The 26,984-nt window shown below is 41.3% G+C and overlaps 1 protein-coding gene across 13 annotated transcripts in view; it reads right to left on the reverse strand.

The window, feature by feature from the left end:
* LOC126197486 (WD repeat-containing protein 76-like) overlaps positions 1–26,984 on the reverse strand; it is a 400,466-nt gene that overhangs the window by 335,611 nt on the left and 37,871 nt on the right. For 7 of the 13 annotated variants that reach the window (XR_007539941.1, XM_049934651.1, XM_049934647.1 and 4 more), the window contains exons 3-5: positions 26,759–26,878; positions 11,231–11,337; positions 1,888–2,014 (exon numbers count right to left, since the gene is read on the reverse strand). The exons of 4 other annotated variants lie outside the window; for them this stretch is intronic. Coding sequence is in view for 8 of the 9 variants with exons in the window: in XM_049934651.1 (XP_049790608.1) it covers positions 1,888–2,014; positions 11,231–11,337; positions 26,759–26,878 (354 nt within the window). In the remaining variant the exon portion in view is untranslated. The remainder of the gene's footprint in view (positions 1–1,887; positions 2,015–11,230; positions 11,338–26,758; positions 26,879–26,984) is intronic. 2 more of the 13 variants (XM_049934641.1, XM_049934640.1) reach the window with 2 other exon arrangements.

The following is a 26,984-nucleotide window of genomic DNA, read 5'->3' on the forward strand; positions in this document are numbered from 1 at the left end:
CGCATATTCTGCTCAGAGCCTATTTTATTATCTTTCAACCAGGTGACTATTCCATCTCTCCTTGCAGCAGCCGCTGGTGCCTTATTTGTCAGAATGGTATGGCGCATTGTCCATTAGAAAAACACTACCAGACGTGACGTTTGGTAGCAAACAAGTAACGAACCAGTCTTTGAATGTATCTGCATTCATCTCCTCGTGGTAGTCAGTTTTTCTGACTGAAACACCATCATAGCACTGGGCACAAAACCATTTATAGAGCCAGCATGAACGATAATTAGTCACCCTCCCTTACCAGTTGGCACACTCACACTCAAAGTTCCGTGGCGCACGTCATCTTTCCATGCAACAGAACGTGCACGACGCACGTTGACCCATGTTTCGTCAATCCATATTACATTTTCCAGATTCACTGCTAAAACATCTCCATGCTACAATGTCTCCACCGTTCCATTAATAACTTTCGTCCTGAGAACTTTTTCCAGTGGAAGCCAATTTTTTTCAAAACAATGGAGATACTTGTCATTCTGCTTGTGAACAAACCACTGTCTGACAGTGATGCCATGAACTTTTTAAATGTCAGATACTCCTTCCTGCTGTAGTATGCGTATCTATGTTGCCTGATGACACTTTTGTTCAAGTTATCTGTTTCTGTCACACGTCACAATCTCTTCCTTGACTTTCCAGGTGTCACAATAACAGGGCTCGCATGTGAATTGGCAGCATCTATCATTTGTGACACCCTTCACTGTCACTGTAGAGATGTTCAATGATTCTGCCACTGTCAAACACTTTACAGTAATTTTCAAGAATGATTGCCTATCAAAGTTGCGGTGTCCAAACATTACATATTGCACGTGCGATCATAAATCAATCATGCGACTCTGGTGGCGGGTGTTGTGATCAATTATTTGTGATCGTCATTTTTATCTGTTTTCCACAGTTCCCTTACTTGCTCTAAATTACATACCTCCGCGAATTATTTGTGAGTTGCTAGGGAATCCCAGACGATTTATGTCGTTAGTGAGTGGGATGTCCGCTGTTCTTGAGGATTCTTCGACAGGTTCTCTTACATGGAAAAATCTAATTCCATGTTTATCCAGCGTAGAAAATTGTTCGACTTTTTGTCGCAAATATGGATTACTACCGGATGAGGAAAGAAGAGACTGTGTAGACTGTGGTGGTGTGAAGTGTGTAAAACTCCGTAAGAACAGTTTCGATGCTGAAATAATGTTTACAATTTCACTGCGGACAGTGTGGGAAACGAACGAGTAGCAGGAAGAATACATGGTTCTTCCAGACTATCCATCCAGTCCACTGTAATGGACCCTCACATGAAGACAACACCGAAGACGAGTAAGGTAAGTCGTCTCCTTTTCAATTACAAGTATTTTTGTAACTCTCTTCTTTTGTCGTTGCTGTAGCGACCACCCTAAACTAAACCGCAACTTGGATAGGCAATCATTCTTGAAATTCCTGTTCAAAGTAAACAAGAAATCTGTATATAAATTCATGTGCTTAGGATTTCAGCTTAGCTCCTTTCCCAAAAGCCCTCTTCTCTGAACTAAAGACAGCCATTTTCCACTTATACACACTTTTCCACAGCAAGAAACTCACAGTAGTAGTGGAAATCACATGTACACACACAAACCTGAACATAGCGTGTGGCGCAACTGACAAAGCACCAGTCGCCCAACACTACAGCATTGCCACGGTAACATAAACAGAAGCTCACGGGCTGATTAGCCGTCGTGGATATGCGAAGCATGTGCGCCATGGCCACGACAACTGCCAGAGCTCTTCTCTTGCCATATGGAGTATAGGTATTTGATTATACATTCACATACCAAATCATTCTGAAAAGGCTTTATGTTTATGAAAACAACTCACCTGGTAAGATTATCTGCCTCTAAAGCTGGCCCAGTTAGTTTCTGTGTTAAATGTGGCTTCAAATCAAGCAAATAATCATTTGAAATTGTTTCAGAGTCACTATCTGACAACTTCATATCAATGGGATCTGGAAAGATACACGAAATGAGAAAGCTAAACAATAAAAAATTCTCACAGTACATAAACACATTTTTAATACATGGAATACTTAGAAAATAAAACACGAGACTATAAATATTAACTAAGAAGGCTATACATGTCAATGGTAGAAATCTACTCATGGGGCAGCGGATGGAGAATGTGGAATTACTTTTCCTAACTTTACTGCATGGGACATATTCGAAATATGGTAGCTAGTAACCTGGCACGAAAACAATGTTGCTCCTGTAGGATTTTATGGAAGCAAAATCTTGTTAACAAACAAGAGAAAATGTCAATTTGAAATTTCTCGCATTAGTACAAGGAACAGAAGAGCAGGAGAAACAGTGTTATTCAAAAGAAGCTGGTTTTTGTATCCTTAGGACTGAAGAAATTTGAATCAGCACACTGCACAATCAAGTAATGAAACAATACTTTGAAAAATTAAAATATGTAATCCAAGACTGTGGACAAGTTGGAACAAATCTGGTAAACAAGCTGAAATTAAGATGAAGATGAACTTGGTAGCAGAGTTTTACAATGGAACTGATACTGAAGATGTGGGTTTATAGTGGGCTAGTTGACAGGTGTGGACGAGGATAGGAACCAGGACAGTTTTCATATTGTCTTTATATAACAAACAAGCATTTCTAACTTCTTGTGACATAATGAATAATCCATTAAATTTCAGGCATGCAGCCGTGCAGTTACTACTACTTCAACTGATATTTCAGCCACATATCTTCCGGCCATCCTCATAGTGAGTCGCAAGACAAATGACAAACTGCCCCGATGGCCTTATATGCTCTTCCACAGCAGTACCACATCTGTTAGTCACAGATGCTGCTCGGTGGCTAAGAGGTACACCTACACAAACCAATGCATATTCGATGGCTGTAACACTTTGATGCCTCCTCTGCAATTTAGTTACAGCAAGAGCCAGATTCCACGTCTTATCCAAATTAAAATCATATCACTATTTATGAAGTAATCAGTGAATCTAGTTTCCAAGGCTTCCTTGAAAACAGAATCCAAAAACATAAAAGGTGGATGTTGAAATCTTCATGTCACTGTAGTCCATCAAATGGTCTGTATCAATACAATGTTCTGCCTCAGCTGTCTTGTCTGGCTCTAGTAAGTATGTGTATCTCCAGTTTTCCACCAAGGCTTAAGAGAAAGACAGGCCGCGGCCCATACATTACGAAGGTAGGACTGAACTTGCTCGCCTCAGCAGACAGAATGCATTTCTAAACCTGCTAACTCGCAGCTGGGTGTGTACGTACTAACAAGAACTGCATCTTCTAGTGGAATCTGCTGTTATGAAGTCTTACTGATAACAGTACTACAACAAAATTTAATTTAACTTCAGTACCCAATATAAATGGTGTAACTGCTTGTTTATAGCCTTTAGTCTCTTCTGATTAACAGTCCTGATCTCATACAAGAAGTGGTGCCTTGTGCAACTGGTAATCATTTTGTCACGATTTTCATTTTATTGTATGGAAGTACAGCTGAAACAAATTTTAAGTAGGCATATGAACTTCCGATATTTGTAAGACTAATAACAGTAAGACTCCGTAATAGCAGTTTCCAGTAGAAGCTGCAATTCTCGTTTGAATGTACACACCTAAATACATGTGTAGGAATGTAGTTTGTCTGCCGAGCCAGCAAACGAGCCGAGCCAGCAAACGAGCCGAGCCAGCAAACGAGCCGAGCCAGCAAACGAGCCGAGCCAGCAAAGGAGCCGAGCCAGCAAAGGAGCCGAGCCAGCAAAGGAGCCGAGCCAGCAAAGGAGCCGAGCCAGCAAAGGAGCCGAGCCAGCAAAGGAGCCGAGCCAGCAAAGGAGCCGAGCCAGCAAAGGAGCCGAGCCAGCAAAGGAGCCGAGCCAGCAAAGGAGCCGAGCCAGCAAAGGAGCCGAGCCAGCAAAGAAGCCGAGCCAGCAAAGGAGCCGAGCCAGCAAAGGAGCCGAGCCAGCAAAGGAGCCGAGCCAGCAAAGGAGCCGAGCCAGCAAAGGAGCCGAGCCAGCAAAGGAGCCGAGCCAGCAAAGGAGCGCCGGCCTACCCTGGTGACATACATGCCGCACCCTATCTATCTATCTATCTATCTATCTATCTCACAGGCCTTGGTTCCACGCACTTCTCATGAATGGTATCAGAATTCCCACAAGCAATCTGATGCACACCTGCCTTACCAAGCTATAAATCATCCTTCACATAACTAAGTAAGGCTGCAATCTCCATAGCAGACCGGAAGATCACCATAACACGGTTGTTGTCGAGAATATGCCTTACCCTCAAGGAAAGAGCACCCACTTCCTTTTCGGATTCCATTTTCACAGAAGTCATAGAAATTAGATTAACCAATGATTTAATAGATTGAGGTAATGGTTTTAATTTGGGTAAGATGTGGAATCTGGTTCTTGGTGTGATTAAATTGCAGGGATGTCGAGTTGTTACCACCACCAAATATATACCAGTAAGTAAATCGAATGTGTGAACACTTTCATCACAGTTGGTGCATGTGTAAGTGTACATCTTTGCTACCAACCAGCATCAGTGACCCGCATGCACAGTACCACCACAGTGGAGCATATAAGGCCACACTTGGAACCTTGTCATCAGTCTTGCTACTCACTCTCAGGATGGCTAGACGATTCATAGATAAAATATGAATTAAGTGGTAGTACTTGTGCAGCTGCATGCCCAAAATTTAATGGATTACCAAACAAGCAAGTCAAAAAGGAAAATCTCCCTCAGAATTTTGCTTCATTTACAAAATACAGAGAGGTTAGCCAGTATTTACCTCCAAGCGCAACAACTCTTAGCACAGCTGAGTGAAACATAGTAAATAAAAACAGTTAAACCTGGCTTTCAGACAAAATGGTTCCTCCTTCACTGGCTAAAAGAAGGAGTGGAGTCCAAGTCACTTAGAATCTATGCTGAAATGGTAGTTTCAAAACAAAAAATAGATTGAAAGTGTGAGATGTGAAGCCAATGGTAAGGTCAAAAATGTGCCCACCATGGACAAAAATAAATGAAAATTCTAACAAGTTGCATTGTGTGGTGCTTGGCAACGAGGTGGTGTTCCAGCCTAAAAACTGATAGAATTCTGGTCCTACAACAAATCAACCAAGTGGGTTGAAGGCTTCTAATCAGTCATGCATCGATCAGTTTGGTGTAGCAATAGGAGGCAGCAACAGGAAAGCTGATGTTTTAAATCTTGTGTGTAAAAATATTTCTGCAGAAAGGAGCACACAGACATACCAACATTTAACCGTTGCACAGACTCCTGTACAAGAGTCATAGACACAGACCCCCCTGGCATTCGGATGCTAGTGCACGAGTTTTAGACAATAATGGGCCAAGTCTGAATGGATGCCGATTAGGTTTTACTGGGAGTACTCTTTGGCACTTACCCCTGACACGGCTAGCACCTACTGTCAATACTTAATCCACCACAAAGTGCCAAGCTACTGGCAAAAGGTGCAAATGACTTGTGTATAAGGGTAAAAGAAGGACCCACAAAATTACAGACCAATATCCTAAACATTGTTTCACAGCAAAACTCTTGAGCATATCCTAAACTCAAATACAATACATTTCCTTCCTGAGGCAAAAAAGGGACTGTCCACAAATTACTCATGCGAAACACATCTGCCCCTTTACTCACACAGTACACTGAAAACCACGGATGAAGGGCAACAGGCAGATTCCATAGTCCTACATTTGCGGAAAACATTTAAGACAGTGCTCCACTACAGATTGTTGAAGGTCTGACCATACAGACTAGGTTCCTGCATATGTTCAAAAGTAACAGAACCCAGCATGTTGTCCTGGATGGCAAGTGTTCATCAAAGAAAAAGGTATTGACAGGAACACCCCAGGAAGTATCGCTTGACTGGTCGTTTCCTACACACACTAACCATCTGACAGATAGGGTGAGCAATAATCTGCAACTGTTTGCTGAGGTGCTGTTGTGCATGACACACTTTCCTCATCGAGCAGCTGTAGTAGGATACAAGATGACTTACAATTTCTCTTTGGTGTAATTAATGGTAGCTTGTGCTAAATTTAGAAAAAACTGAGTTAATGTAGAGGAGTATGAAAAACAACCCTGCAAAACCCACACAAAGTATTGGTAATGTGCTGCTTGACAGTCATTAAATACCTAGGCATAACGTTGTGGTGCAATACGAAATATAACGAGTATGTAAGGTCGGCAGCAGGTAAGGCAGATGGTCGACTTAAGTTTACTGCAGCAATTTTACGAAAGTGAAGCTTATCTATACTGGACAGCACATATAGAGCACTACTGTGACCCATTCTTGAGTACTTCTGAAGTGTTCGGCATCCCAACCAGGTCAGATTAAAGGGAGACACTGAAGCCTTCAAACTCCTTTGAGAGTTTGGAGAAAAGAAGACATACTTTTCATGAAACACTGTAGAGAAAATTTAGAGAACAGGCACTTGCAACTGACTAAAAAAATTCTACTGCTGCCAACATACATTACGTATAAGGTCCACGAAAACAAGGTGAGAGAAATTTGGGCTTGTATGGAGTCATATAAGCAGTCTTTTCTCTCACTCCATCTACAATCGAAACAACAACAATTAAATATACAGGGTGGGGAAAAATTGTGTCACGAAATTTTAACCCTGGATAGCTGATTCCAGTAGGAACCAAAATTACTAATGTTGTGTAGGTCGACAATGCACCATTTTTAAACTATGGAAACTTGGCGCCATGCACTCCAATTGGCTGTGGGATTGCCCTGTTGCCATTCGTTGGCTGAAGGGCAGTGCTATGGTTGTTGGTTCACATATACAAATGTCCCTCGCCCCGTCACTGCCCCAATGTGATACGCACACATCTGGAATAGGTCTTGCTGTTTGTCTCCACCTAACGTCAGACACATTCACACGTAAACTTCGCTTCAGAACACACACACGTCACTTGCAATTTAATAATATCGTAAGCACGGTGGCACAGTATTCATTTGAAGAACGAGATATGGTTTTTGTTTATGGACTAGCCAATGGTAATATGCATGAGGCTCGACGGTTGTATGGAGAACAGTATCCAGCAAGACGGCACCCACACCTGCAAATGTTTACAGAAATTCACCAGCGATATGGTGAAACTGGTTCATTAGCAGGGTATCAAGGTGATGCTGGAAGACTTCGAACGTGACAGGATGCTGCATTTGAAGAGTGTGTTCTCGAACGCTCCGAGAAAGCACCTACGAAAAGTGCTCAAGTGGTTGGACACGACATGGGTCACTCATCAGTTAGTGTGGGAGGTTTTGAGGATGACAGCCAGCATCCATTTAGTTTCCACCCTGTCCAAGACCTAAATCCTGTGGCAGACTACGAACACAGGCTAGGGTTTTGCTGGCAGTTTCTGCGATGTGTTGCACAAGATCCCAACTTGCACGCCATTGTGTTGTTTACCAACTAGTACACCTTACATTAAGATGGCCTTTACAACACTCGAAATGTTCATTACTGGGCAAGCGGAAATCCTCACATCATATACATCCACGGGCACCAGGAACGATTTACGCTCAACATTTGGGCAGGCAACCAGGAATGATTAATGCTCAACATTTGGGCAAGCAATGTGGGTGAGCATCTGTCTGGGCCAGTCCAGTCTGCATCCTCAACTTACTGGGGCAAATTATCTTCACTTTTTGCAAGAAACTCTAACCGATCTGCTGGAAAATGTTCTCCTGGACATACAACTACGCATGTGGTTGCAGCACGTTGGGGCATCCGCACGTAACAGTCGTGTTGTGTGTTGATATTTAAATTAACTCTTCAACAACAGGGTAATTGGCAGAGGTGCTCGTAGGACATAGCCCCCATGATAACCAGGCCTCACCACAAGCGGAGTTTTTCCTGTGGTGATTCTTCAAGGTTCTAGCTCGCCCACCTGGATGCGAACCACCTAGAAATGAAGAGGAATTAATGGATCGAATTCAACATGCCACCAATCACATCAGGGCAATGCCAGGAATCTTTGAAAGAATTTGTCAAAATACTATTCGATATTACCAAGCTTATGTCGTGTCAGAGGGTCACCAGTTTGAGCACCGGTTTTAAGTAAACAATGTCCTAGCTACAAAAAAGGCCCTTTTCAGGGCCAACACAATTTGTAAACAACTTTATGTACAAGAACTAACAACTGTTGACAGGTTTGTTCCCAGAACATCTTACCATTAAACTACAACAGATGTGTCGGGACACTGGCAGGTTCGCCCCCGAGCCCCCAGAGTGGAAGGGTGACGCACTACCATCAAGCGTGAGGGTCACCTTGGAGACATCTCCAGCAGACAAAGCCTTTGTGGTCACGCATTGTCCAGAGCAGCCGGCAACAGGGCAATACCACGGCCAATCAGAGCACATGGTGCCAAGTTTCCATAGTTTAAAAACTGTGCGTTGTAAACCTACACAACATCAGTAATTTTGGTTCCTACTGGCATCAGCCATCCAGGTTTAAAATTTGGTGACAATTTTTCTCTGCCCTGTAGATTAGGAATTAGTGTGGCATTCATGCTTTTTTTTTTTTTTGGACGTGCACGAGGTAAATGTGGAATCATGAAGTGTAGCGACATTATTACCAAATGTGACCAAACAAGAACGAACATGCTGTTATTCTTTTCTTGGCTGCTGCAGGACAAACACTGATAACACATCCACGGGAACCTGAAAAATATGTTGGGGCAGCATGTCTGTCAAAAACCACCATTGTGGAATGGTATGCCAAGTTCCGTGCTTTATAATAATGCACATCATCATACTGCAAATGTCATATACAGAAGTTACAATAACTTAAGTGGGAGACATTCAAGCACCCCGCACTTTAGTGACGATCTCTTCTCATGCAATTATGTTTTCAATTAATAAAGGCCTTGAAGCGAGAAAAATTCCTGTCAGATGAGGACGTGCAGCAGACATTTATGGTCTACTTCACACATCAGGACATGGTGTTACACCTACCAAGTATCTATTACCTGGTGCATCAGTGGGATGATTGCCTGAATGCTCAAGGAAATATTGCCTGACTGGTTTATCGATTCCGAACTGTACAGTCTTGAAATGGAAAGTTTTCGATCATTCCTTTTAATAGGACAAATTCCATGTCAACTGGAATATTCTCATGCATCTTAAATGGTGACAGTTACTTCCACATATTTTAAAAATGTACTGGTAACCATGATATTAAATAGAAGAAATAAACTGTGAATACAAAAGGTCATATCAGGCCAGTTTAACCAAAGGTTGTAAAGATATTAATGAATACTGATGAACATCAGATACGAATACGCTGACACAGGGTGATGCGAAACATCTCTGTGGTAGTTCAAAATTAAAGGGGGACATGGAGATCTAAAACAAATGCTGATTTGGATTTCCCCATACCAGATACTGATATTGTAAGGTCAATAAAAAGTACAAGAATAGCTTGGAGATTCAATAAAAAGTAGAAGCATAATTTGTAGATTGAATATGTTGTTTCACTGAAATGACTGAAGTCATGGGATACCCCATAACATTGTGTCAGACCACCTACTGCTCTGCATAGCACAGCAACTTGAAATGGCATCGACTTAAGACACTGGAAGTCCCCTGCAGAAATATTGAGCCATACTACCTCTACAGCCATCACCAGTTGCTAAAGTGTTGCCAGTGCAGGATTTTGTGCATGAACTGTCCTCTCGATTATGTTCCATAAATGTTTGATGAGATTGATGTCTGGCAATCTGGGCGGCCAAACCATTTGCTCGAATTGTCCAGAACATTCTTTGAACCAATTTTGAAGAAATGTGGCCCACTGACATGACATTGATGTTTGGGAACATGAAGTCCATGAATGGCTGCAAATGGTCTCCAAGTAGCCCAATATAACCATTTCCAGTCAATGATCAGTTCAGTTGGACCAGAGAAAAACACAGCCCACATCAATACGAAGCCATCATCAGCTGGTGCACTGGGTCCATGGCTTAATGGAGTCTGCACCACACTCAAACCCTACCATCAGCTCTTACCAACTGAAATCTGAGCTCATATGATCAGACCAGGGTTTTCCAGTCCTGTAGGGTCCAACCAATATAGCCATAAGTCCAGGAGGCACTGCAGGCAATGGCATGTTATTAGCAAAGGCACTCGCATCAATTGTTTGCTGCCATAGCTCTTTAACACCAAATTTTGCTGCACTGTCCTAACAGATACTTTGTCATATGTCCCACATTAATTTCTGTAGTTATTTCAAGCAGTGCTGCTTGTCCGTTAGCAATGATAACTCTGTGCAAATGCAGCTGCTCTCTATCATTAAGTGGAGGTGGTCGGCCACTGCATTGTCCTATTGAATTACGTAAGATTTCCACAACGGTATATCCCATGCGTCTAGCTCTAACTGTCATTCCACATTCAAAGGCTGTTAATTCGTGTTGTGTGACCATAGTAACCTCAGAAACCTTTTCATATGAATCAACTGAACATAAATGACAGCTCGGCCAATGCAGAGCCCTTAAGTACACAGTACTACTGCCATCTGAAATAAGTGCATATCACTACCCCTTTACTTTTGTCACCTTTTTTGTAGACTGGGTGGACAATAAATGAAAAAACAGTTTATGAATGGAAGCCAACCAGAAGAAGGCAAGCAAAAGACAAAACAGTGGGCAGACAATGTTGCAGAGGTTACTGAAACTCTTAACTTGACTAAAAGAAGGGATCAGTTGATAGGGGACATTCTGAGACACTAAGGGATCACCACTTTAGTACTAGTGGGTATAGGGGGGATGTGGGGGGGGCGGGGGGCAGGGGGGGGGGGAGCAGTGAAAGTCTTAGAGCAAGATTAGGAGATCAACACAGTAAGCAGGTTCAGAAGGGCGCAGGTTGCAGTAATTATTCAGAGATGGAGGAGGTTACACAGGTAATTCGTATGGAGAGCTACATCAAACCAGTCTTTGAACTGGAGAGAATATTAAGTCAGAGGATGGTGATGAACCATACTAGAGAGGGCAGATAGAGGTAACTCATGTAGGGGCTAGACCCATACAGAATTGTAATGCCATGAGACTTCAAACGTAATTATGTCTGCCACTGGCAAAAAATTTCTGAATGGTGGAGGTAACTTTCAAACTATATTGGAACAAAAAACATAAGGATCACTACTTACAAATAAAATTATTCCAACTCACCTGCAGGTTTTCTAGAAGATACTTTCAAGAAAGATTCCAAAGATTCTGTAATTACTTCAATACCATCAGGAGCTTGACCTTTGAGTCTCATGGAAGCACGACATGGCCTGCAATACAAATTGTGACCAACACTGATGAAAGAACACAAATATCAAACAATAAATTAATTTCTTTCCACAAACAATTTTATTATAATAGGTATAAAAGTTACTGTGACCACGTCAATAGAAAAACTGTGCGAAGAGCATTTGTGTCCTACAAATTCTGGTAGAAACATAGCGACAGAAGCAGATGGATAAGGCTGATGGTACATCTCCTTAGTGGCGTATCACACTCCTCAGCAACGAACTGTTTTTCTCCCTATGTTAATAGCAAGTGAAAAAATTTGCTTTCTCTGCATCATTTAGTGAGCTTCCACACACATTGTGCTCTCCACATTCAACCACATACTTCTTTACACATTCAACCATGTACTTCTGATCAGTTCAATTTTCTTACAAGCCATTACTTGATGATGATTGGTTCGTGGAGCACTCAACTGCACAGTTATCAGTGCCCAGACAAATTCCCAACCTTTGCGCAGTCCAAACTTGCCACTTTCAGAAATGATGATGAAGACAACACAAACATCCAGTCATCTCGAGACAGGTGAAAATATTATCCTAGAGTTACACTCTTCAGATTATCTGGATACATGCTTATTACCTACCTTGACCGTGGGCTGGATTTCAGACAATACTTAAATGGTAAGAACTCTGATATATATTCATTAATTCATTCATTATGTTCTAGAGACCCCATTACAAGATAGGACCTTCAGGGACATAGAACAAAAAGTTAAATGAACAAAACACAAGACAAATCATATAAACTTATTCTGTACACTATATTAACAAGTAACTATCACCATACTGTTTATTGCTATCCCCGTTTACGTCAGTTAAATTTACACAAGTAAATCAGAAAGAAAGCTGCCACTTTGGGAAAACCTGCTGCCTTCTCATCAGCTGCTGTTTATTTCCTACTGGTAGCTAATTTACTTTAATACATTGGTATTTCTCAATGAGAAAGGTTACCCAGAACTGTGAAGATTAAGTCCTATTCAAGGTACCATTACCACACATCATGCTGAGTCACAAGTATATTGTACCACTACTTGACATTCCCTTTCCTGTTCCACTCGCAAATGGAGTGAGCGAAAAACTGTTATCTATATCATAGATTGTCAACCTTTTCCAACCCATGACCCACTTTTCAAAGAAAAAATTAGTCAACTTCCCCACACCTTTGTTTTCAGAGAAAGGAAATCTGGCCATCCCAATCTATAAGTAAACAACAAAGTTTTCCAACTAGCATTGATCATAAACTACTTTTAAAAACAAAACAAAAATTCAATGACAGTTTTATATCAAGAATACCATATTACAGAAGTTTGGAAAGACATGGAGAGAGGAAACGGAAGATTACATTGTGAACTGCCATCAATTGTGCTGCAGTTGTTGAATTTTTAAGAGAATTTCTCTAAATATTCAACCTGGTTCACAATTATCAATAATGTTTAATTGGAATTGAATTTTTAAAATAATTTTATTAACAGGTATTATCAATGTTAGCATCATTCACAAAGGTTAATTAACAAATACGTATTTAAAAATATTACATTATTTTTAGTAAGAGGGCTGAACTGTGTGTAATGATTAATTTTTCAATGTCTGGTGTCATGCTTGTCATCAGCAATCTTAATCCACGCACTACCACTGAAAGTCTGTCTGTTCCTAGTAATTGGCTTTATAACCATGTGAAATCCTCTTCCTGTGAAACACAAAGATGGGAAAGCAATGAAATACTTCATTGCTATAGCTCATAAAGCTGAATACAAATTAGGAATTTGTCTTTGAAGCCACAATTCTTGATATCCTTCTTTAATTTTAACTCTTCATTTGTTATAAATTCTATCAGCTCTTTCTGCAAGGGTAATTCTGATGTTTGTGGGTCAGAGAGTATTTCTGGTACTCAATCTGGAATGGTCATTTGAAAGGGATCCTGAAATCTGCTTGTAAAATCTTGAAGTGTGCCCAGGTGCTGACAAAAAAATTACACCTGTAGGGTGTACTTCATGTATCATATTACATACAAGACAGGCTACTTGTATTTTTATCTGAAAGCTTAACACAAACAAAATTATATTCATATATTCCTCAGCTGTCCATTGTTCGATAAAATTATAATCCATATAAATGTGTGTTCAGTTGTCACCAAGCACATTGGTAACATCAGTCACCAGAAGAACTAATAAACATACAACTCAATAAAATGTATTACCTTATATTTAGTGTAAACAGTTCTGCAATAGAAATGGTTTTTAAACAAGCAGTCCACATAAGGAATCCTTTCCATGTGCTGTGAAGAGACTATGTAGGCTGGTGGGTGCTACCTCCATTGAGAACTGTTGATGTATACGCTTTTGAACAATCCCAAATTTGTCTTATTTTATCTTCGCTGTCCTTGTGTGAAATTTACATTGGCAACAGTGGAATTGTTCTGCAGTCAGCCATAAACACTGGTTCACTTAAATTTTCTCCATAGTGCTTCACAAAAAGCACAGTTTTCTTCCCAAGGGATTCCCATCTGAGTTCACACAGCATTTCTAATAACTGGTAGCAAATCTAGTAGCATGCCTCTGAACTGCTTCAATGTCTTCCTTTAATCTAACCTGGTGTGAATCCCATACACATTAGTGTTCTATGCTCAGTCTGACATATAAATGAACTACACTTTCCTAGAATTCTCCCAAACAAGCTTCCCTATTATCCAATCATGTGCTCGTTCCACCTCTTACAGCTTTACAACATTATGCCTAGATATTTAATCAATGTGACTGTCAAGCAGCATACCACAAATACTGTACTACAACGTTTGGGGATTGTTTGCCCTACTCATCTGCATTAATTTAAGTTTTTCTGCATTAACAGCAAGCTGCTACTCATCAAATCAAACAAATTCTGAGTGAGTCATTCTGTATCAGCCTACAGTCACTCAATGACGATACATTCCCATACAAGACAGTGTCATCAGTGAACACTCACAGGTTGCTGTTCACCCCACCCATTGGATCAGTTATGTATACGGAGAACAAGAGTGGTCCTATCACACTTCCCTGGGGCATTCCCGAGAATGCCCTTGTCTCTGATGAAAGTTATGCTCAATTAAATTAACCGTTATGCTAAGTGAAATTAGTCATCATTCTATAAAACAGCACATTCTCAAATAATTTCTATACAATCGGAAAGAATGAAGTAGGTCTCTAATTAGAGACTCATCTCCAGTTTTCTATATTGTTGTTATACAGTATTAGGTCTGCTCACAAAATTTTGGAACTTTCTCCACAAAATTTTTACACTTACATTTTACTTATTGCGCATGGTCTCCTTTGGAATACTCTCCTCCACAATTGATACACCATTCCCAACACCGTTTCCCCTTTCGTAAGCAGTCCTGATACACCTCTTCTACATCTACATCCACATTCCGCAATCCACCATACGGTGTGTGGCGGAGGGTACCTTGTACCACAACTAGCATCTTCTCTCCCTGTTTCACTCCCAAACAGAACGAGGGAAAAATGACTGCCTATACGCCTCTGTACGAGCACTAATCTCTCTTATCTTTGTGGTCTTTCCGCGAAATTAAGTTGGCGGCAGTAAAATTGTACTGCAGTCAGCCTCAAATGCTGGTTCTCTAAATTTCCTCGGTAGCGACTCACAAAAAGAATGCCTCCTTTCCTCCAGAAACTCCCACCCGAGTTCCTGAAGCATTTCCGTAACTCGCATGAAGATCAAACCTACCAGTAACAAGTCTAGCAGCCCGCCTCTGAATTGCTTCTATGTCCTCCCTCAATCCGACCTGATAGGGATCCCAAATGCTCGAGCAGTACTCAAGAATAGATCGTATTAGTGTTTTATAAGCAGTCTCCTTTACAGATGAACCACATCTTCCCAAAATTCTACCAATGAACCGAAGACGACTATCCGCCTGCCCCACAACTGCCATTGAATGCTTGTCCCACTTCATATCGCTCTGCTATGTTACGCCCAAATATTTAATCGACTGTGTCAAGCGCTACACTACTAATGGAATATTCAAACATTACGGGATTCTGTTTCTTATTCATCTGCATTAATTTACATTTATCTATATTTAGAGTTAGCTGCCATTCTTTACACTAATCACAAATCCTGTCCAAGTCATCTTTTATCCTCCTACAGTCACTCAACGACAACACCTCCCCGTACACCACAGCATCATCAGCGAACAGCCGCACATTGCTATCCACCCTATCCAAAAGATCATTTATGTAGATAGAAAACAACAGTGGACCAACCACACTTCCCTGGGGCACTCCAGATGATACCCGCACCTCCGATGAACACTCACCATCGAGGACAACGTACTGAGTATTATTACTTAAGAAGTGCGAAGGCCATCTGTGAATTTTCCTTTATTTCTTTTCTCTTTGTAAATCTTCATCCTTTCAATGGGGTTTTCAACTTTTGAAATAAAAAAAAAGTCCACAGGGGCCACAACTTGAGTGTACAGAGGATGAGGCAGCACTGTGAATTTGTTTTTTGTGCTACAGTCACGCACCAACTGGGATGAATGTGATGGTGCATTATCGTGATGCAAGAGCCATCAATTGTCTTGACACATTTCAGACCATTTCCTACTCACATTGCAACATGTCTCTATAGTACCATCAATTAACAGTTTGCCCCTGTGGAATGAAGTCATGATGAACTAATCCTTCGAAGTCAAAGAAAACTATCAGCTTTGCTCTCACATTTGACCTGACCTGATGAACTTAATTTGGTCTTGGGGACCCTTTCCCAACCCACTGTGAAGACTGAACCTTGGTTTCAGCATCATAACAGTAGACCCATGTCTCATCACCAGTTACGATTCTCTTAAGGAACATCTCATTCTCTGTGAGACCTGAGTTTCTCCTGGCGTATACAACTTTCAAATAACTTCCGGGAATTCAGCCAGGTAACACTTTCAGCGACCGCCGATATTTCGGCGGGAGAACACCCCGCCATTTTCAAGGCAAACTGCAACGGACAGGCCTGCCTTGAAAATGGCGGGGTGTTCTCCCGCCGAAATATCGGCGGTCGCTGAAAGTGTTACCTGGCTGAATTCCCAGAAGTTATTTGAAAGTTGTATACGCCAGGAGAAACTCAGGTCTCACATTGTTTACCTCTACGGGGAGGAAATGTATCGGTGTTTACGTAAGTTGGATAAACTTCGTAGCTGTCGAGTTAGACTGCAATGTGCTTTGGCCTGTCCGTTGCAGTTTGCCTTGAAAATGGCGGGGTGTTCTCCCGCCGAAATATCGGCGGTCACTGAAAGTGTTACCTGGCTGAATTCCCGGAAGTTATTTGAAAAATCTCATTCTCTACTGCACGATCCAAAAGCTCTTCACAGATTGCGAGGCAAAGGTTGGTTGGTTTGTGGGATTAAAGAGACCAGACTACTACGGTCATCGGTCCCCTTTTCCAACATCTAAAAACACCCACACAGAATAAAAACGAACAATGGACAGACGACATAGGACAAGAAAGACGCAGACTGAGAAGAGACAAAAGGAATTAAAATCACACAAGGCCAAAGGCCAAAAAGCAACACAAAAAGACAAACACCTAAATTAAGTAATAAAAGCCCCCTGCCCGAATAAAATGCAAAACTAAGCCTGTCATAGCACAGTCATCAGTTAAAAGGGCAGGGAGCATATCAGGCAGTGCAAACGTCTGCCTGAGCACAGTTAAAAGGGGACAGGCCAACAAAATGTGGACCACCGTCAAAGCCGACCCGCAGCAACAGAGGCGGGTCCGCATGGCGCAGTAAATGGCTGTGTGTCAAGTGGGTGTGGCCAATGCAGAGCCGACAAAGGACTACTGAGTCCCTGCGAGTGGCTTGCATGGACGACCGCCACACATCCGTCGTCTCCTTGATAGGACAGAGTTAGTTTGGTGTGGTCAGGTTGCGCCATTCAGTGCCCCAAAGTTCGAAAATTTTGCAGCGTAAGATTGCTCGCAAATCAGCCACTGGGAGGCCAATATCCAGAGTTGGTTTACTGGTGGCCTCTTTCGCAAGGTTGTCAACATTTTCATTGCCGGGTATCCCAACATGGCCTGGGGTCCACACAAAGACCACAGAGCAGCCGTAACAGGCAAGAGTATGGAGGGACTCCTGGATAGCTAGTACCAGACGAGAGCAAGGGAAACACTGGTCGACAGCTCGTAAACCGCTAAGGGAGTCGCTACAGATAACGAAGGACTCACCTGAGCAGGAGCCGATATACTCTAGGGCACGAAGGATGGCGACCAGCTCAGCAGTGAAAACGCTGCAGCCAGCCGACAATGTATACTGTTCGTAATGGTCCCCTAGAGTCACAGCATAACCGACACGACCAGCAACCATCAAACCGTCAGTGTAAACAACGCCAGAGCCCTGATATGTGGCAAGGATGGAACGAAAGCGGCGGCAGAAGGCCTCCGGAGGGACTGAGTCCTTCGGGCCCTGTGCCAATTCGAGCTGAAGGCAAGGGCGGGGCACGCACCACGGGGGGTATACGGGCCTGAAAAGGAGGTGGAAGAGGAAAAACCTCAAGCCCTGAGAGAAGCTCTCTGACACAGACTGCGATCATACAACCCAACCGGGGCCAACATTGTGGGAGGTGGACGACTAACCGAGGGGACAGGAGACGATAATTAGGATGCCCGGGCAAGCTACAAACATGTGCAGCATGCGGCCAGTAAACGCTGGCGCTGTAACTGCAGTGGAGGGCATCTGCCTCCACAAGAAAGCTGTTCACAGGGCTGGTCCAGAAAGCACCAGTGGCAAGGCGGATACCGCTGTGAAGGATTCGGTCCAGCACCTGCAACGCAGATGGGGATGCTGAACCATAAGCCGGCTCCCATAATCCAGACAGGACTGGATTAACGCCTGGTAGAGCCGTAGGGTAGAGCGGTCGGCGCCCCAGCTGGTGTGGCTCAAGCATCGCAGAGCATTAAGATGCCGACAACACATCTGTTTAAGCTGCCGAATATGTGGGAGCCAAGTTAACCGGGCATCAAAAACCACACCCAAAAACCGATGTGTCTCTACCACAGCAAGAAGTTCGCCGGCAGAATAAAGCCGCGGCTCAGGGTGAATTGTTCGTCGCCGGCAGAAATGCATAACACAGCTCTTGGCAGCCGAAAACTGGCGAGGCAAAGGTGTTTCTGGTCTCAACTCAAGGGAGGAACTTGGTGACAACACAATTCATTCCAAGATGCTGTGTTTGGATTTAATGATATGATCCAACTGAAATGTTCCATTCTTCTGCAATCTTGTGGACAGTCAGTCTCTGATTGGCATGCACAATTTCGTTGACGTTATTGACATGAGTATCATTGGTAGATATCAAAGAGCGCCCTGAACGTGGGTCATTTTTAGCTTCCATCCAGCCATTTTTAACCATCTGAACCATTCACAACACTGAGTATGACTTAAGCACTCATCACCATAGGCTTCATGCATCATTCGGTGTGTCTCTGTGAAGGCTTTTTCGAGTTTCACACAAAATTTAATGCAGACATGTTGCTCCTCAAACTCTGCCATCTCAAAATTCGCAAACTGTGAGACACAACATTCTGCTCAATACAGCACTGAACAACAACTAACAGTCATACAACAATGAAACTTACAACAATTACACATATAGGAGTGTGCATTTCGCTCTAACAGACCACGGGTACTAAATTACGAATGTTCCGGAATTTTTTAAACAAACCTCATATTTGAGTCTGTTAGGAAATTGCTCTAAGCCACTGATTGTTTGCAAAGATAACTTAATAATTTCAGCTCAGCTCAGGATTTTAATATTCTGCTTGAAATACAATCACAGCCATAAAATGCTACTTTTTTGAGAGCTGGCGAATACTGGTATCTCATTAGGAGCTGTATGTTTGAAACTGTCTTTCAGTTGTGCACTTAGTGCCTGCACAAGTGAATCTTATCCATGTATGTTTGGTTGTTTAATAATGAGTGCAACATTTGCTGCTACACTGAGAATTGAATTTGATGGCCAATGATTTGGAAATGTCACCATGTCTGCCACAGCTATTTTGTGTGAGCTGTTTTATTGGGTCATATTTTTGTTTGTTTCTTATGCTACTTTGCCTTAATGTTGCAGTTTTTTAACTTTTTGAGCATACTGCACGATTTTTGCCTTTTGTAATAGCAGATGGGAGGATTTTACAATAACAGTGGTAATGGAGTTTCAATTCTTGCATTATCCTGACCTGTGAATTTTGTAGAGCTCTCTCTTTCTCACATAATATACTTTTACATCAGAAATTCTTCTTTCATCCTTGCTTTATTCCAATTTTGTACCTGTTTGTTTTAGGGAAGAACTAGGCACAGTGCTTCAGCGATATGTTTGAGAAAGAGCCAAGTTTTCTTTGTACATAGGTTCTATATAAATTTCTCACCAGCATTCTTTTCAAAATCTCTCTTCGCTCATTGTCTACAATGCTGCAAAACAATAGATTTCTTCCATGATCAGTACATAACTGTTCAAAGTTGCTTTGTTTGTTTTTGTTGACAATCATTTTTACATTTAAAGCCACTGAAGGTAGTAGTACTGTAAACACAAAAAACAATGCCCTTCACATGATGTCCTTTAATTCTCATGAGCAATTTTACTGAGGTAAATCATGTACAGCTAGATGTCTTTGTTCAGTGTTATCTTAAACTCAATATTCAAATTGAAACAATGACTCTCTAAGCCTGCATAATCTTATTTAAAGTGTCTGTAACTATTTTATGAACTTTAAATGCATTCCACTAGTGCCCATTTAACTGTTTGTATGTTTTCGGATTGACTGTCGTAGCACAGCATTGAAAGAGCTGTTTAACACGAAATTCATTAACATTAATAAGGCATACATCAAGATAAATCACCGGAACTGAAGTGATTTACCCATGATGTTTCAATATGCACAACAAATCATCTGAAATTTCATAACAGTTTCATTTTCCAGTACAGGTATGAGAAGTATATCCTTCTTATTGATGATCCTTCTGATGTTTTTATGGACAACACCAAACACTGTTACTTTAATACCCTTGGTTATGTTGGAGTTGCAGTACTTTGTAGTACAGGTTTTAATTTTAACTATTTATTTTGCAGCTCTGCTTTGTGGTTGAATTTATCTCCTTAAAACCAGCAAACAACTAGAAGACATTTGGATATGATTGATAATAAATGCTTTTGGCAATCAGCCACACAAGTAGCCTCTTACCTGAAGCATTCAGGTGCAAACCATGTCGTGTATAGTGAGGGGCGAAGCATCGACCCTCTTAAGTGAATATCCCTCTTCCCTCCGCACTTAACAACCACTGCATTACCACCAGCCTATACAATGCATCATCATTTAGAACTTCCCCCATCACTCAGAGTGACACTAGTGTGAAGATCATTTTCAGCATTGTGCACCTGATGTCATCTTTAAATGTACAACTCAGGTCATGGTCCAAACTATTGCCTGTAGCTCTACTATTATTGCAGTATCTTTTTCACCATCCTTCCCAAAAAGCCTAAATCATGGCTGTGCCCTGTGCTTTGATTAGAAATGCTGCCCTGTTTGACAAGAAAGGGCATCATCCACAGACAGATGAGGAAATAAAATGAAGCTTCATGGATGAGAGGATTGTGGTACTTCAATGATTACAAAATTGTGTTTAATTTAAAAAGAACTTAGCAATATGACCCCTCAAAATGCTGCTCTCTCCGACCTGGATACATTGACTTATTTAGCTGGGAAGAGTATCATCAAGCCACTGTACCCTCTTTCATGGGCAAATGTACAGATCTGGAGATCCTTCCAGCTACAGGAGTACCTCAACATCTCGTGGGCAGTTCACTGAGGCAAGTACAATTTGTAGACTAGCATGGCACCACGATACTATTGAACGAGAGATAACACACAATGATGCAGGAAGTTCGTGACGTACCATACTGCTGTCTGAGTTTCCTTAACACTCAGTACCTGAAGTCATATCTCACAGCTCCACACACCATAACACAAAGAGTAACACTGGTGTGCCTCTCAAAACCTTGGAAGAATGGGATCTCTCCCCAGGCCACCGTCATACTTGCTGATGACTGTCATCTGGGGTAGAGCAGAACCATAATGTGACGCCTTTCATCTGTAGTCCGTGCTTCCCTGTCATGGCACTATTACAAACACAGTTGTTTGTGTTTCGGTGTAAACAGCAGCCTACACATTGGACAGTAGTTCTCTTCTCCGGCTGCTGATAGTACATGATCAATGGTGCCAGAGGACACAGTGTTGAAAGGAGTCCATTACTTGTTCTCAGATGGACGGTGCATTCGTAGAGGGTAACAATGTGCTTAGTGCACAATGCGGTAATTCACCTTTACGGTGGTTAGACATGATGCCCGAAACCTCGATGAGGATTATGCCTGCTCTCATATTCCCATGCAGCCCAATATCGGGCCTGCATCACATCCAAATGCCCCACAGATCAGGACATTGCAAGATTCTACCAGCCAATCAAATGGTGACCAACAATGAGATCTCTCTGAGACCAAGTGCTGACAACACAGCCTCACACAAGTACATGTGTCTGTATTCTTCACAATGTTCAACCAACGACCCTTATATACCCTACTAAGCTTAGTAACAACACTACACGTTCACCTAGTATCATTTACAAACCTGCCGATGGTGTGCGCAAGTACAAAGTTACACTAATCTCCAACGCTATCTTTTGGATGCTTCGCATTTTTTGTAAAACCGTGTAGTTATCTGGTAATCATAAAGTTTTGTAGTTATCTGGTAATCACAATTGCTACAATTCACCAAACAAGAGATTCAGTGGAGTCATGGGACATCACTTCTAGGATTGTTTAAAAATCCTATAATGATTAAAAATTCTGTACTCCAGATTCTGGAAGGAGCAGGGTGGGCAGTGTACCATCTCAAATGACAATAACGCTGACATTCGTTGTACCAGTTGCCATTTGTGGCTATTCAGCAGCAATCTGCACTCTTGTCCTGCATTATAGTTAGCACATATAGTTAAAAAGACTTTGTTTAATGTAATGTAACACAAGACTTCTAAATCTAATTATTGATAAAATAGTTTGTAAATGCCCATACCATTACACATACAGGCTATTATTACACTGAGACTGACGCTCCCAAAAGCATTTTAGAGCTACTGCCAGAGTATGTTTAGGCTGTTCCTAGCATGGAGAACAGACAGAAAATAAAGAGAACAACATTGAGGAATTCCTAGAGAAATCTGAGAATGAAATTACGGATCTGAGAACAATAGTGATGGGCAACTTAAATGCACAGATGGGAAGGAAGAGGGAACTGGTATACCCAGACATGAGGAAAATCTGAGGAAGAAAAGAAATTGATTGATTTTTGTGAAAGAAATGGTTTGGCTGTGAGCAACAAGTGGTTCAGGAAGAAAAATAGCAAAAAGATAATATGGGTGGTGATAGACAAGGAGAAAAATATTCATTGACTAATTTCTTGTGGAAAAGCATAATCATTGAGTTAACGGATGTAATAGTGCTCCCCAGAGAAGCTTTTGAGGGATGCCACAGAATAGTGGTGGCAAAGATGATGAAGGGTAAAATGGGAAAATGAGGGAAATGCGGATAGAAAGAGAGAAGAAACATGTAGAACATAAAAGATAGGAATGTACATGAAAAGTTCAGTGAGTTAGTAACATTTAAAATCCCAAGCACTAAATGTGAAAGTGTGGAAGAGGAATGGAGAAGTCCGAAGAGGCATTCGTATTTCCTGCTGAGAACACCCGTGGCAGAGTGTCTGGAAGAGCGAAGAATTAGGATACACCATACTGAAGTGAACAGGTGATGGAAGCAGTAAAAAGAAAGAGGAAAGTCTGGTGTGAATGGATCACAGATAAAAAGAAAGAAAGTAAAAGAGTATACCACTAAAACAAGCAAGAAAATAACAGAAGAAGAAGAAGAAGGAAAGAGGAAAAGAGGAAAAGCTGGAAGGAATTCATCAGAGTTGGAAAAGGATGTTAGTGGGGGTAAAAAAAAAATCACTGCATAGAATAACGCAGTAAGAGGGAGGAAAGCACTTACTCAAAGCTGGCAAAAGGGGAAAACTGGGACCTAATAACAAAACCAGAGAAAATAATAAAAAGATGGAAAGAGTACTTTGACAAACTACTAAATGCGAAAAGCAGTGAAAAGGGAATAGAGGTACAGCAAGAGGACCTGGGTGTGGGAGATGAGAAAGATAATACAATATTGTCAGCAGAACTAACACTTAGAAGAATGAAAACAGGAATGGCATCTAGGACAGGTGAACTTAGCTTGGAGATGATAAAGGCAGCTGGAACTACTGGGCTACTGTGGTTATAAATATTGCTAAGATGGATATGGACTCAAATGTGTGCCTGAAGAATGGAAAAGAGAATAATAATTCCAGTATTCAAGAAAGGAGACATTAGTATGTGACAACTATTGAAGGAACACATTCATCACGAGCAGCAAAAATAATGGAGAGGATACCGGAAAGAAGAGTGAAGGAAAATTTGAAAGACTAGTTACAAGAGTAGCAGTATGGCTTCTGACATTGTAGTTTAGCAGTAGATCCTATGTTTACTATGAGACAGTGGATGGAAAGGCATTAAGCGTATGAGAAGATATGGTGCTGACATTTCTTGACTTCGTGCAGGTATTTGGTAGTGTCTCCAGAAAAAAATGTGGATGAAAGGAAGTTTGAAAACAAGCAACTGAAATTTTTCAAGAGATCTATGACAAAAGCTTCCGCTATGTCCAGACCCAAATTGGAAGAACTGATTGGTTTAAGAATGTTATAGGGTCGAGACAAGGAAATGTGGTGACACCATTATTATTTATAATCTCGATGGATAAAATTGAGAGAGAGAAAAGAAGCTTGTAGTGGAAGGGAGATGAAGTTATTGCTATTTGCTGATGATAATGTGGTATGTGGAACCAACAGTTAAAATGTAGAAGAAAAAGTAGGCACATTTCAAAAAGGAAAATATGGAATCAAGCAGACATCTAAAAAAATAAATAAATAAATGAGAAATACAGACAAACGCAGTCTGCTGGAGAAAAGCATGACTATGTTGGTAACCAGGAGAAAACAGACAAGGCAAGGAACATATTAATATTAAAGGACAGGACATTGAAATTTTGGATAACTTTTAATGTCTAGGAAGTGTGATAATAGAGAATGCAATAATGGAGAAGACACTAGCAAAGGGGTGTAATAGAGCAATGCATTTTACCAGTGTGTGTGTGTGTGTGTGTGTGTGTGTGTGTGTGTGTGTGTGTGTGTGTGTGTGTGTGTGTGTGTGTGTGTGTTCGGGGGGGGGGGGGGGGGGGGATGTTCCAATGAACTGTAAGTAATTGGTGCACGAAACATACTTTACATTCAGCTGATATATCCATCATAAACATGGACAATAACACGAAGAGGCAAGTAGAATCCCAGCCAGTCAATTGAAATTCCTTAGTAGTATGTTAGGTTAGATGAGCGACTACCAGATGGCATCTTTTCAATCCAATTCTCTTTATTGGCAAGTGAAACAATTGTGTTGCAGGCCCTACAGGTCAGTATGCAGACTTCAAGAACATGCAGGCAACAAACACTGGACCAACAGAGATTGGAACCAATACAAATAAAACAGATTATTACACTTCAATTTGACAATAGCTGCAGCCATTATACACTGACTGACTAATCAAAACACTACGATCACTACCCAAAATAGAATTTAATGCTAACTATGGGATTGTGGGCATATGATATGGTAAGGAAAGAATTTAAGCAGAGAAAAGAAGGAAGAATCATTCCAACCAAAAATGCTGCAAATGAGGAAATCCATTGACATGAGCAACTTTTACAAAAGGTCAGACTGTTATGGCCTGGCACCTGGAAACAAGCATCTCAGAAGCAGCGAAGCTGGTCAGCTGTTCATATGCTACTATTGTAAGCATCAATGGAAAGTGGTTGGAAGATGGTGAAACCAAAGCTAACACGACGATTTACACCCACACCTTACAACAGAATGTGGAGGTCTGAGGATTGCCCACTAAGTAAAGCACAATATGCAGCAATCGTGGCAGAACAGATGAAATAGTAGAATGCTGGTACAAGCAAAGTGTTTTGGAACACAACGTTCAGCATACATTTCTCAACAGGGAGCTTAACAGCAAACAACACTGTCATGTATGCATTGTCAATTACGACTGCAGTGGGCACAAGTTCATCACGTTTGGACTCTGAATCAATGGAAATATGTCACTCGATTGGATGTATAAAGTTTCTCGTTAGAACATTTCTATGATTATGTCCAGATGTGCCATTAAACATGCGAATGGCTGCTTGAAACATACCCTAATGCCATGGACAAATGCAAATGGGAGTCAGTATTATGTCGTATCGGCATTCACCTGAGCTTCCTTTTGACCTATGGTAGTAACCAAAGGCACCATGACAGCTGAGGATTACGTGACAGCTGAGGATTACGTGAAGATCATCGCAGACCACCTGCATCCCTTCATGCTGTATGTCCTCCACAATACCAAAGTCATCTCCCAGCAAGATAACTGTCAGTGTCACAAGACCAGAATTGTGCTACAGTGGTTTGAGGAGCATGGTATCAAACTCATATTGAAGTCTTGGCCATCAGATTTGCCTGGTCTGAACCTGATGGAACTGACCTGAGACACTAACAGGCTTCAGCTCCTCACACACATGCCACAGGACCGTAATTTAAGGGAATTGTATGACCTGTGCATAGATTTCTGGTGCCACATACATCCAGTAACCTACCAAGAACCTGTAGAATCTACGCTATACAGACTACCTACTTTTCATTCCAAAGTTGGACCAACCCACTATGATGTTAGTGGTCACAGTGTTTTGGCTCTCTGGTGCATTTCAGAAGCACAATTCAGATCCCAAAATTAAAACTGCATCAAAACAATTTGATATTCTGTTATCTGCACACTGACTCTTATGCAAATTGGTAGACTGATTTCAAACACTCATTCGTACATACATGATTTATGGGCCACCACTACTGATCAGCATTTATTGAGATCATATTAGAAATATTGGTTAAAACAACATACATAAATCCACAGAAAGTGGGTAGGGGAGAGGCGGAGATTAAAATTCAGTCAAAACTACAAAGACAATTGGCCAAATCCCAGTACAACATGAATTTAGCGTCAGTATGGGTTGCAAACAAACACTGAGCACTAGCAGCTAGAACTAACTTTCAGCTATTGTAAAAAACTTCTTGAGCTCACCACCACTACCTCTCAAAACTCATTTCATGATCAATGAAATGTATTGATATTACGTACAGCATATAATTCTTAATTGCTGAAAAAAAGAATTAAAAATGAGTACTGCAATTGGTAACTATACTTACAGTGATTCCCGAGTACGGGTTACATAGCTTTTTATTGATTTTCTTTTCTCCTTGTTTACTGCTTTAATTTTATCAATGACCTCTTGGACCTCTTCTTTAGCTGTTGTGACACCTATATCCCTGAAAGCATTAAATACTTCTATTTCACATCTCCATTCTTACAGAACAATCATTAGAAAATCAATAAATTCAAAGTTGAAATGTATGCAACATCAAATTATGTAAG

The sequence above is a fragment of the Schistocerca nitens genome, chromosome 1 (assembly GCF_023898315.1).
Source record: "Schistocerca nitens isolate TAMUIC-IGC-003100 chromosome 1, iqSchNite1.1, whole genome shotgun sequence".
NCBI lineage: Eukaryota > Metazoa > Arthropoda > Insecta > Orthoptera > Acrididae > Schistocerca > Schistocerca nitens.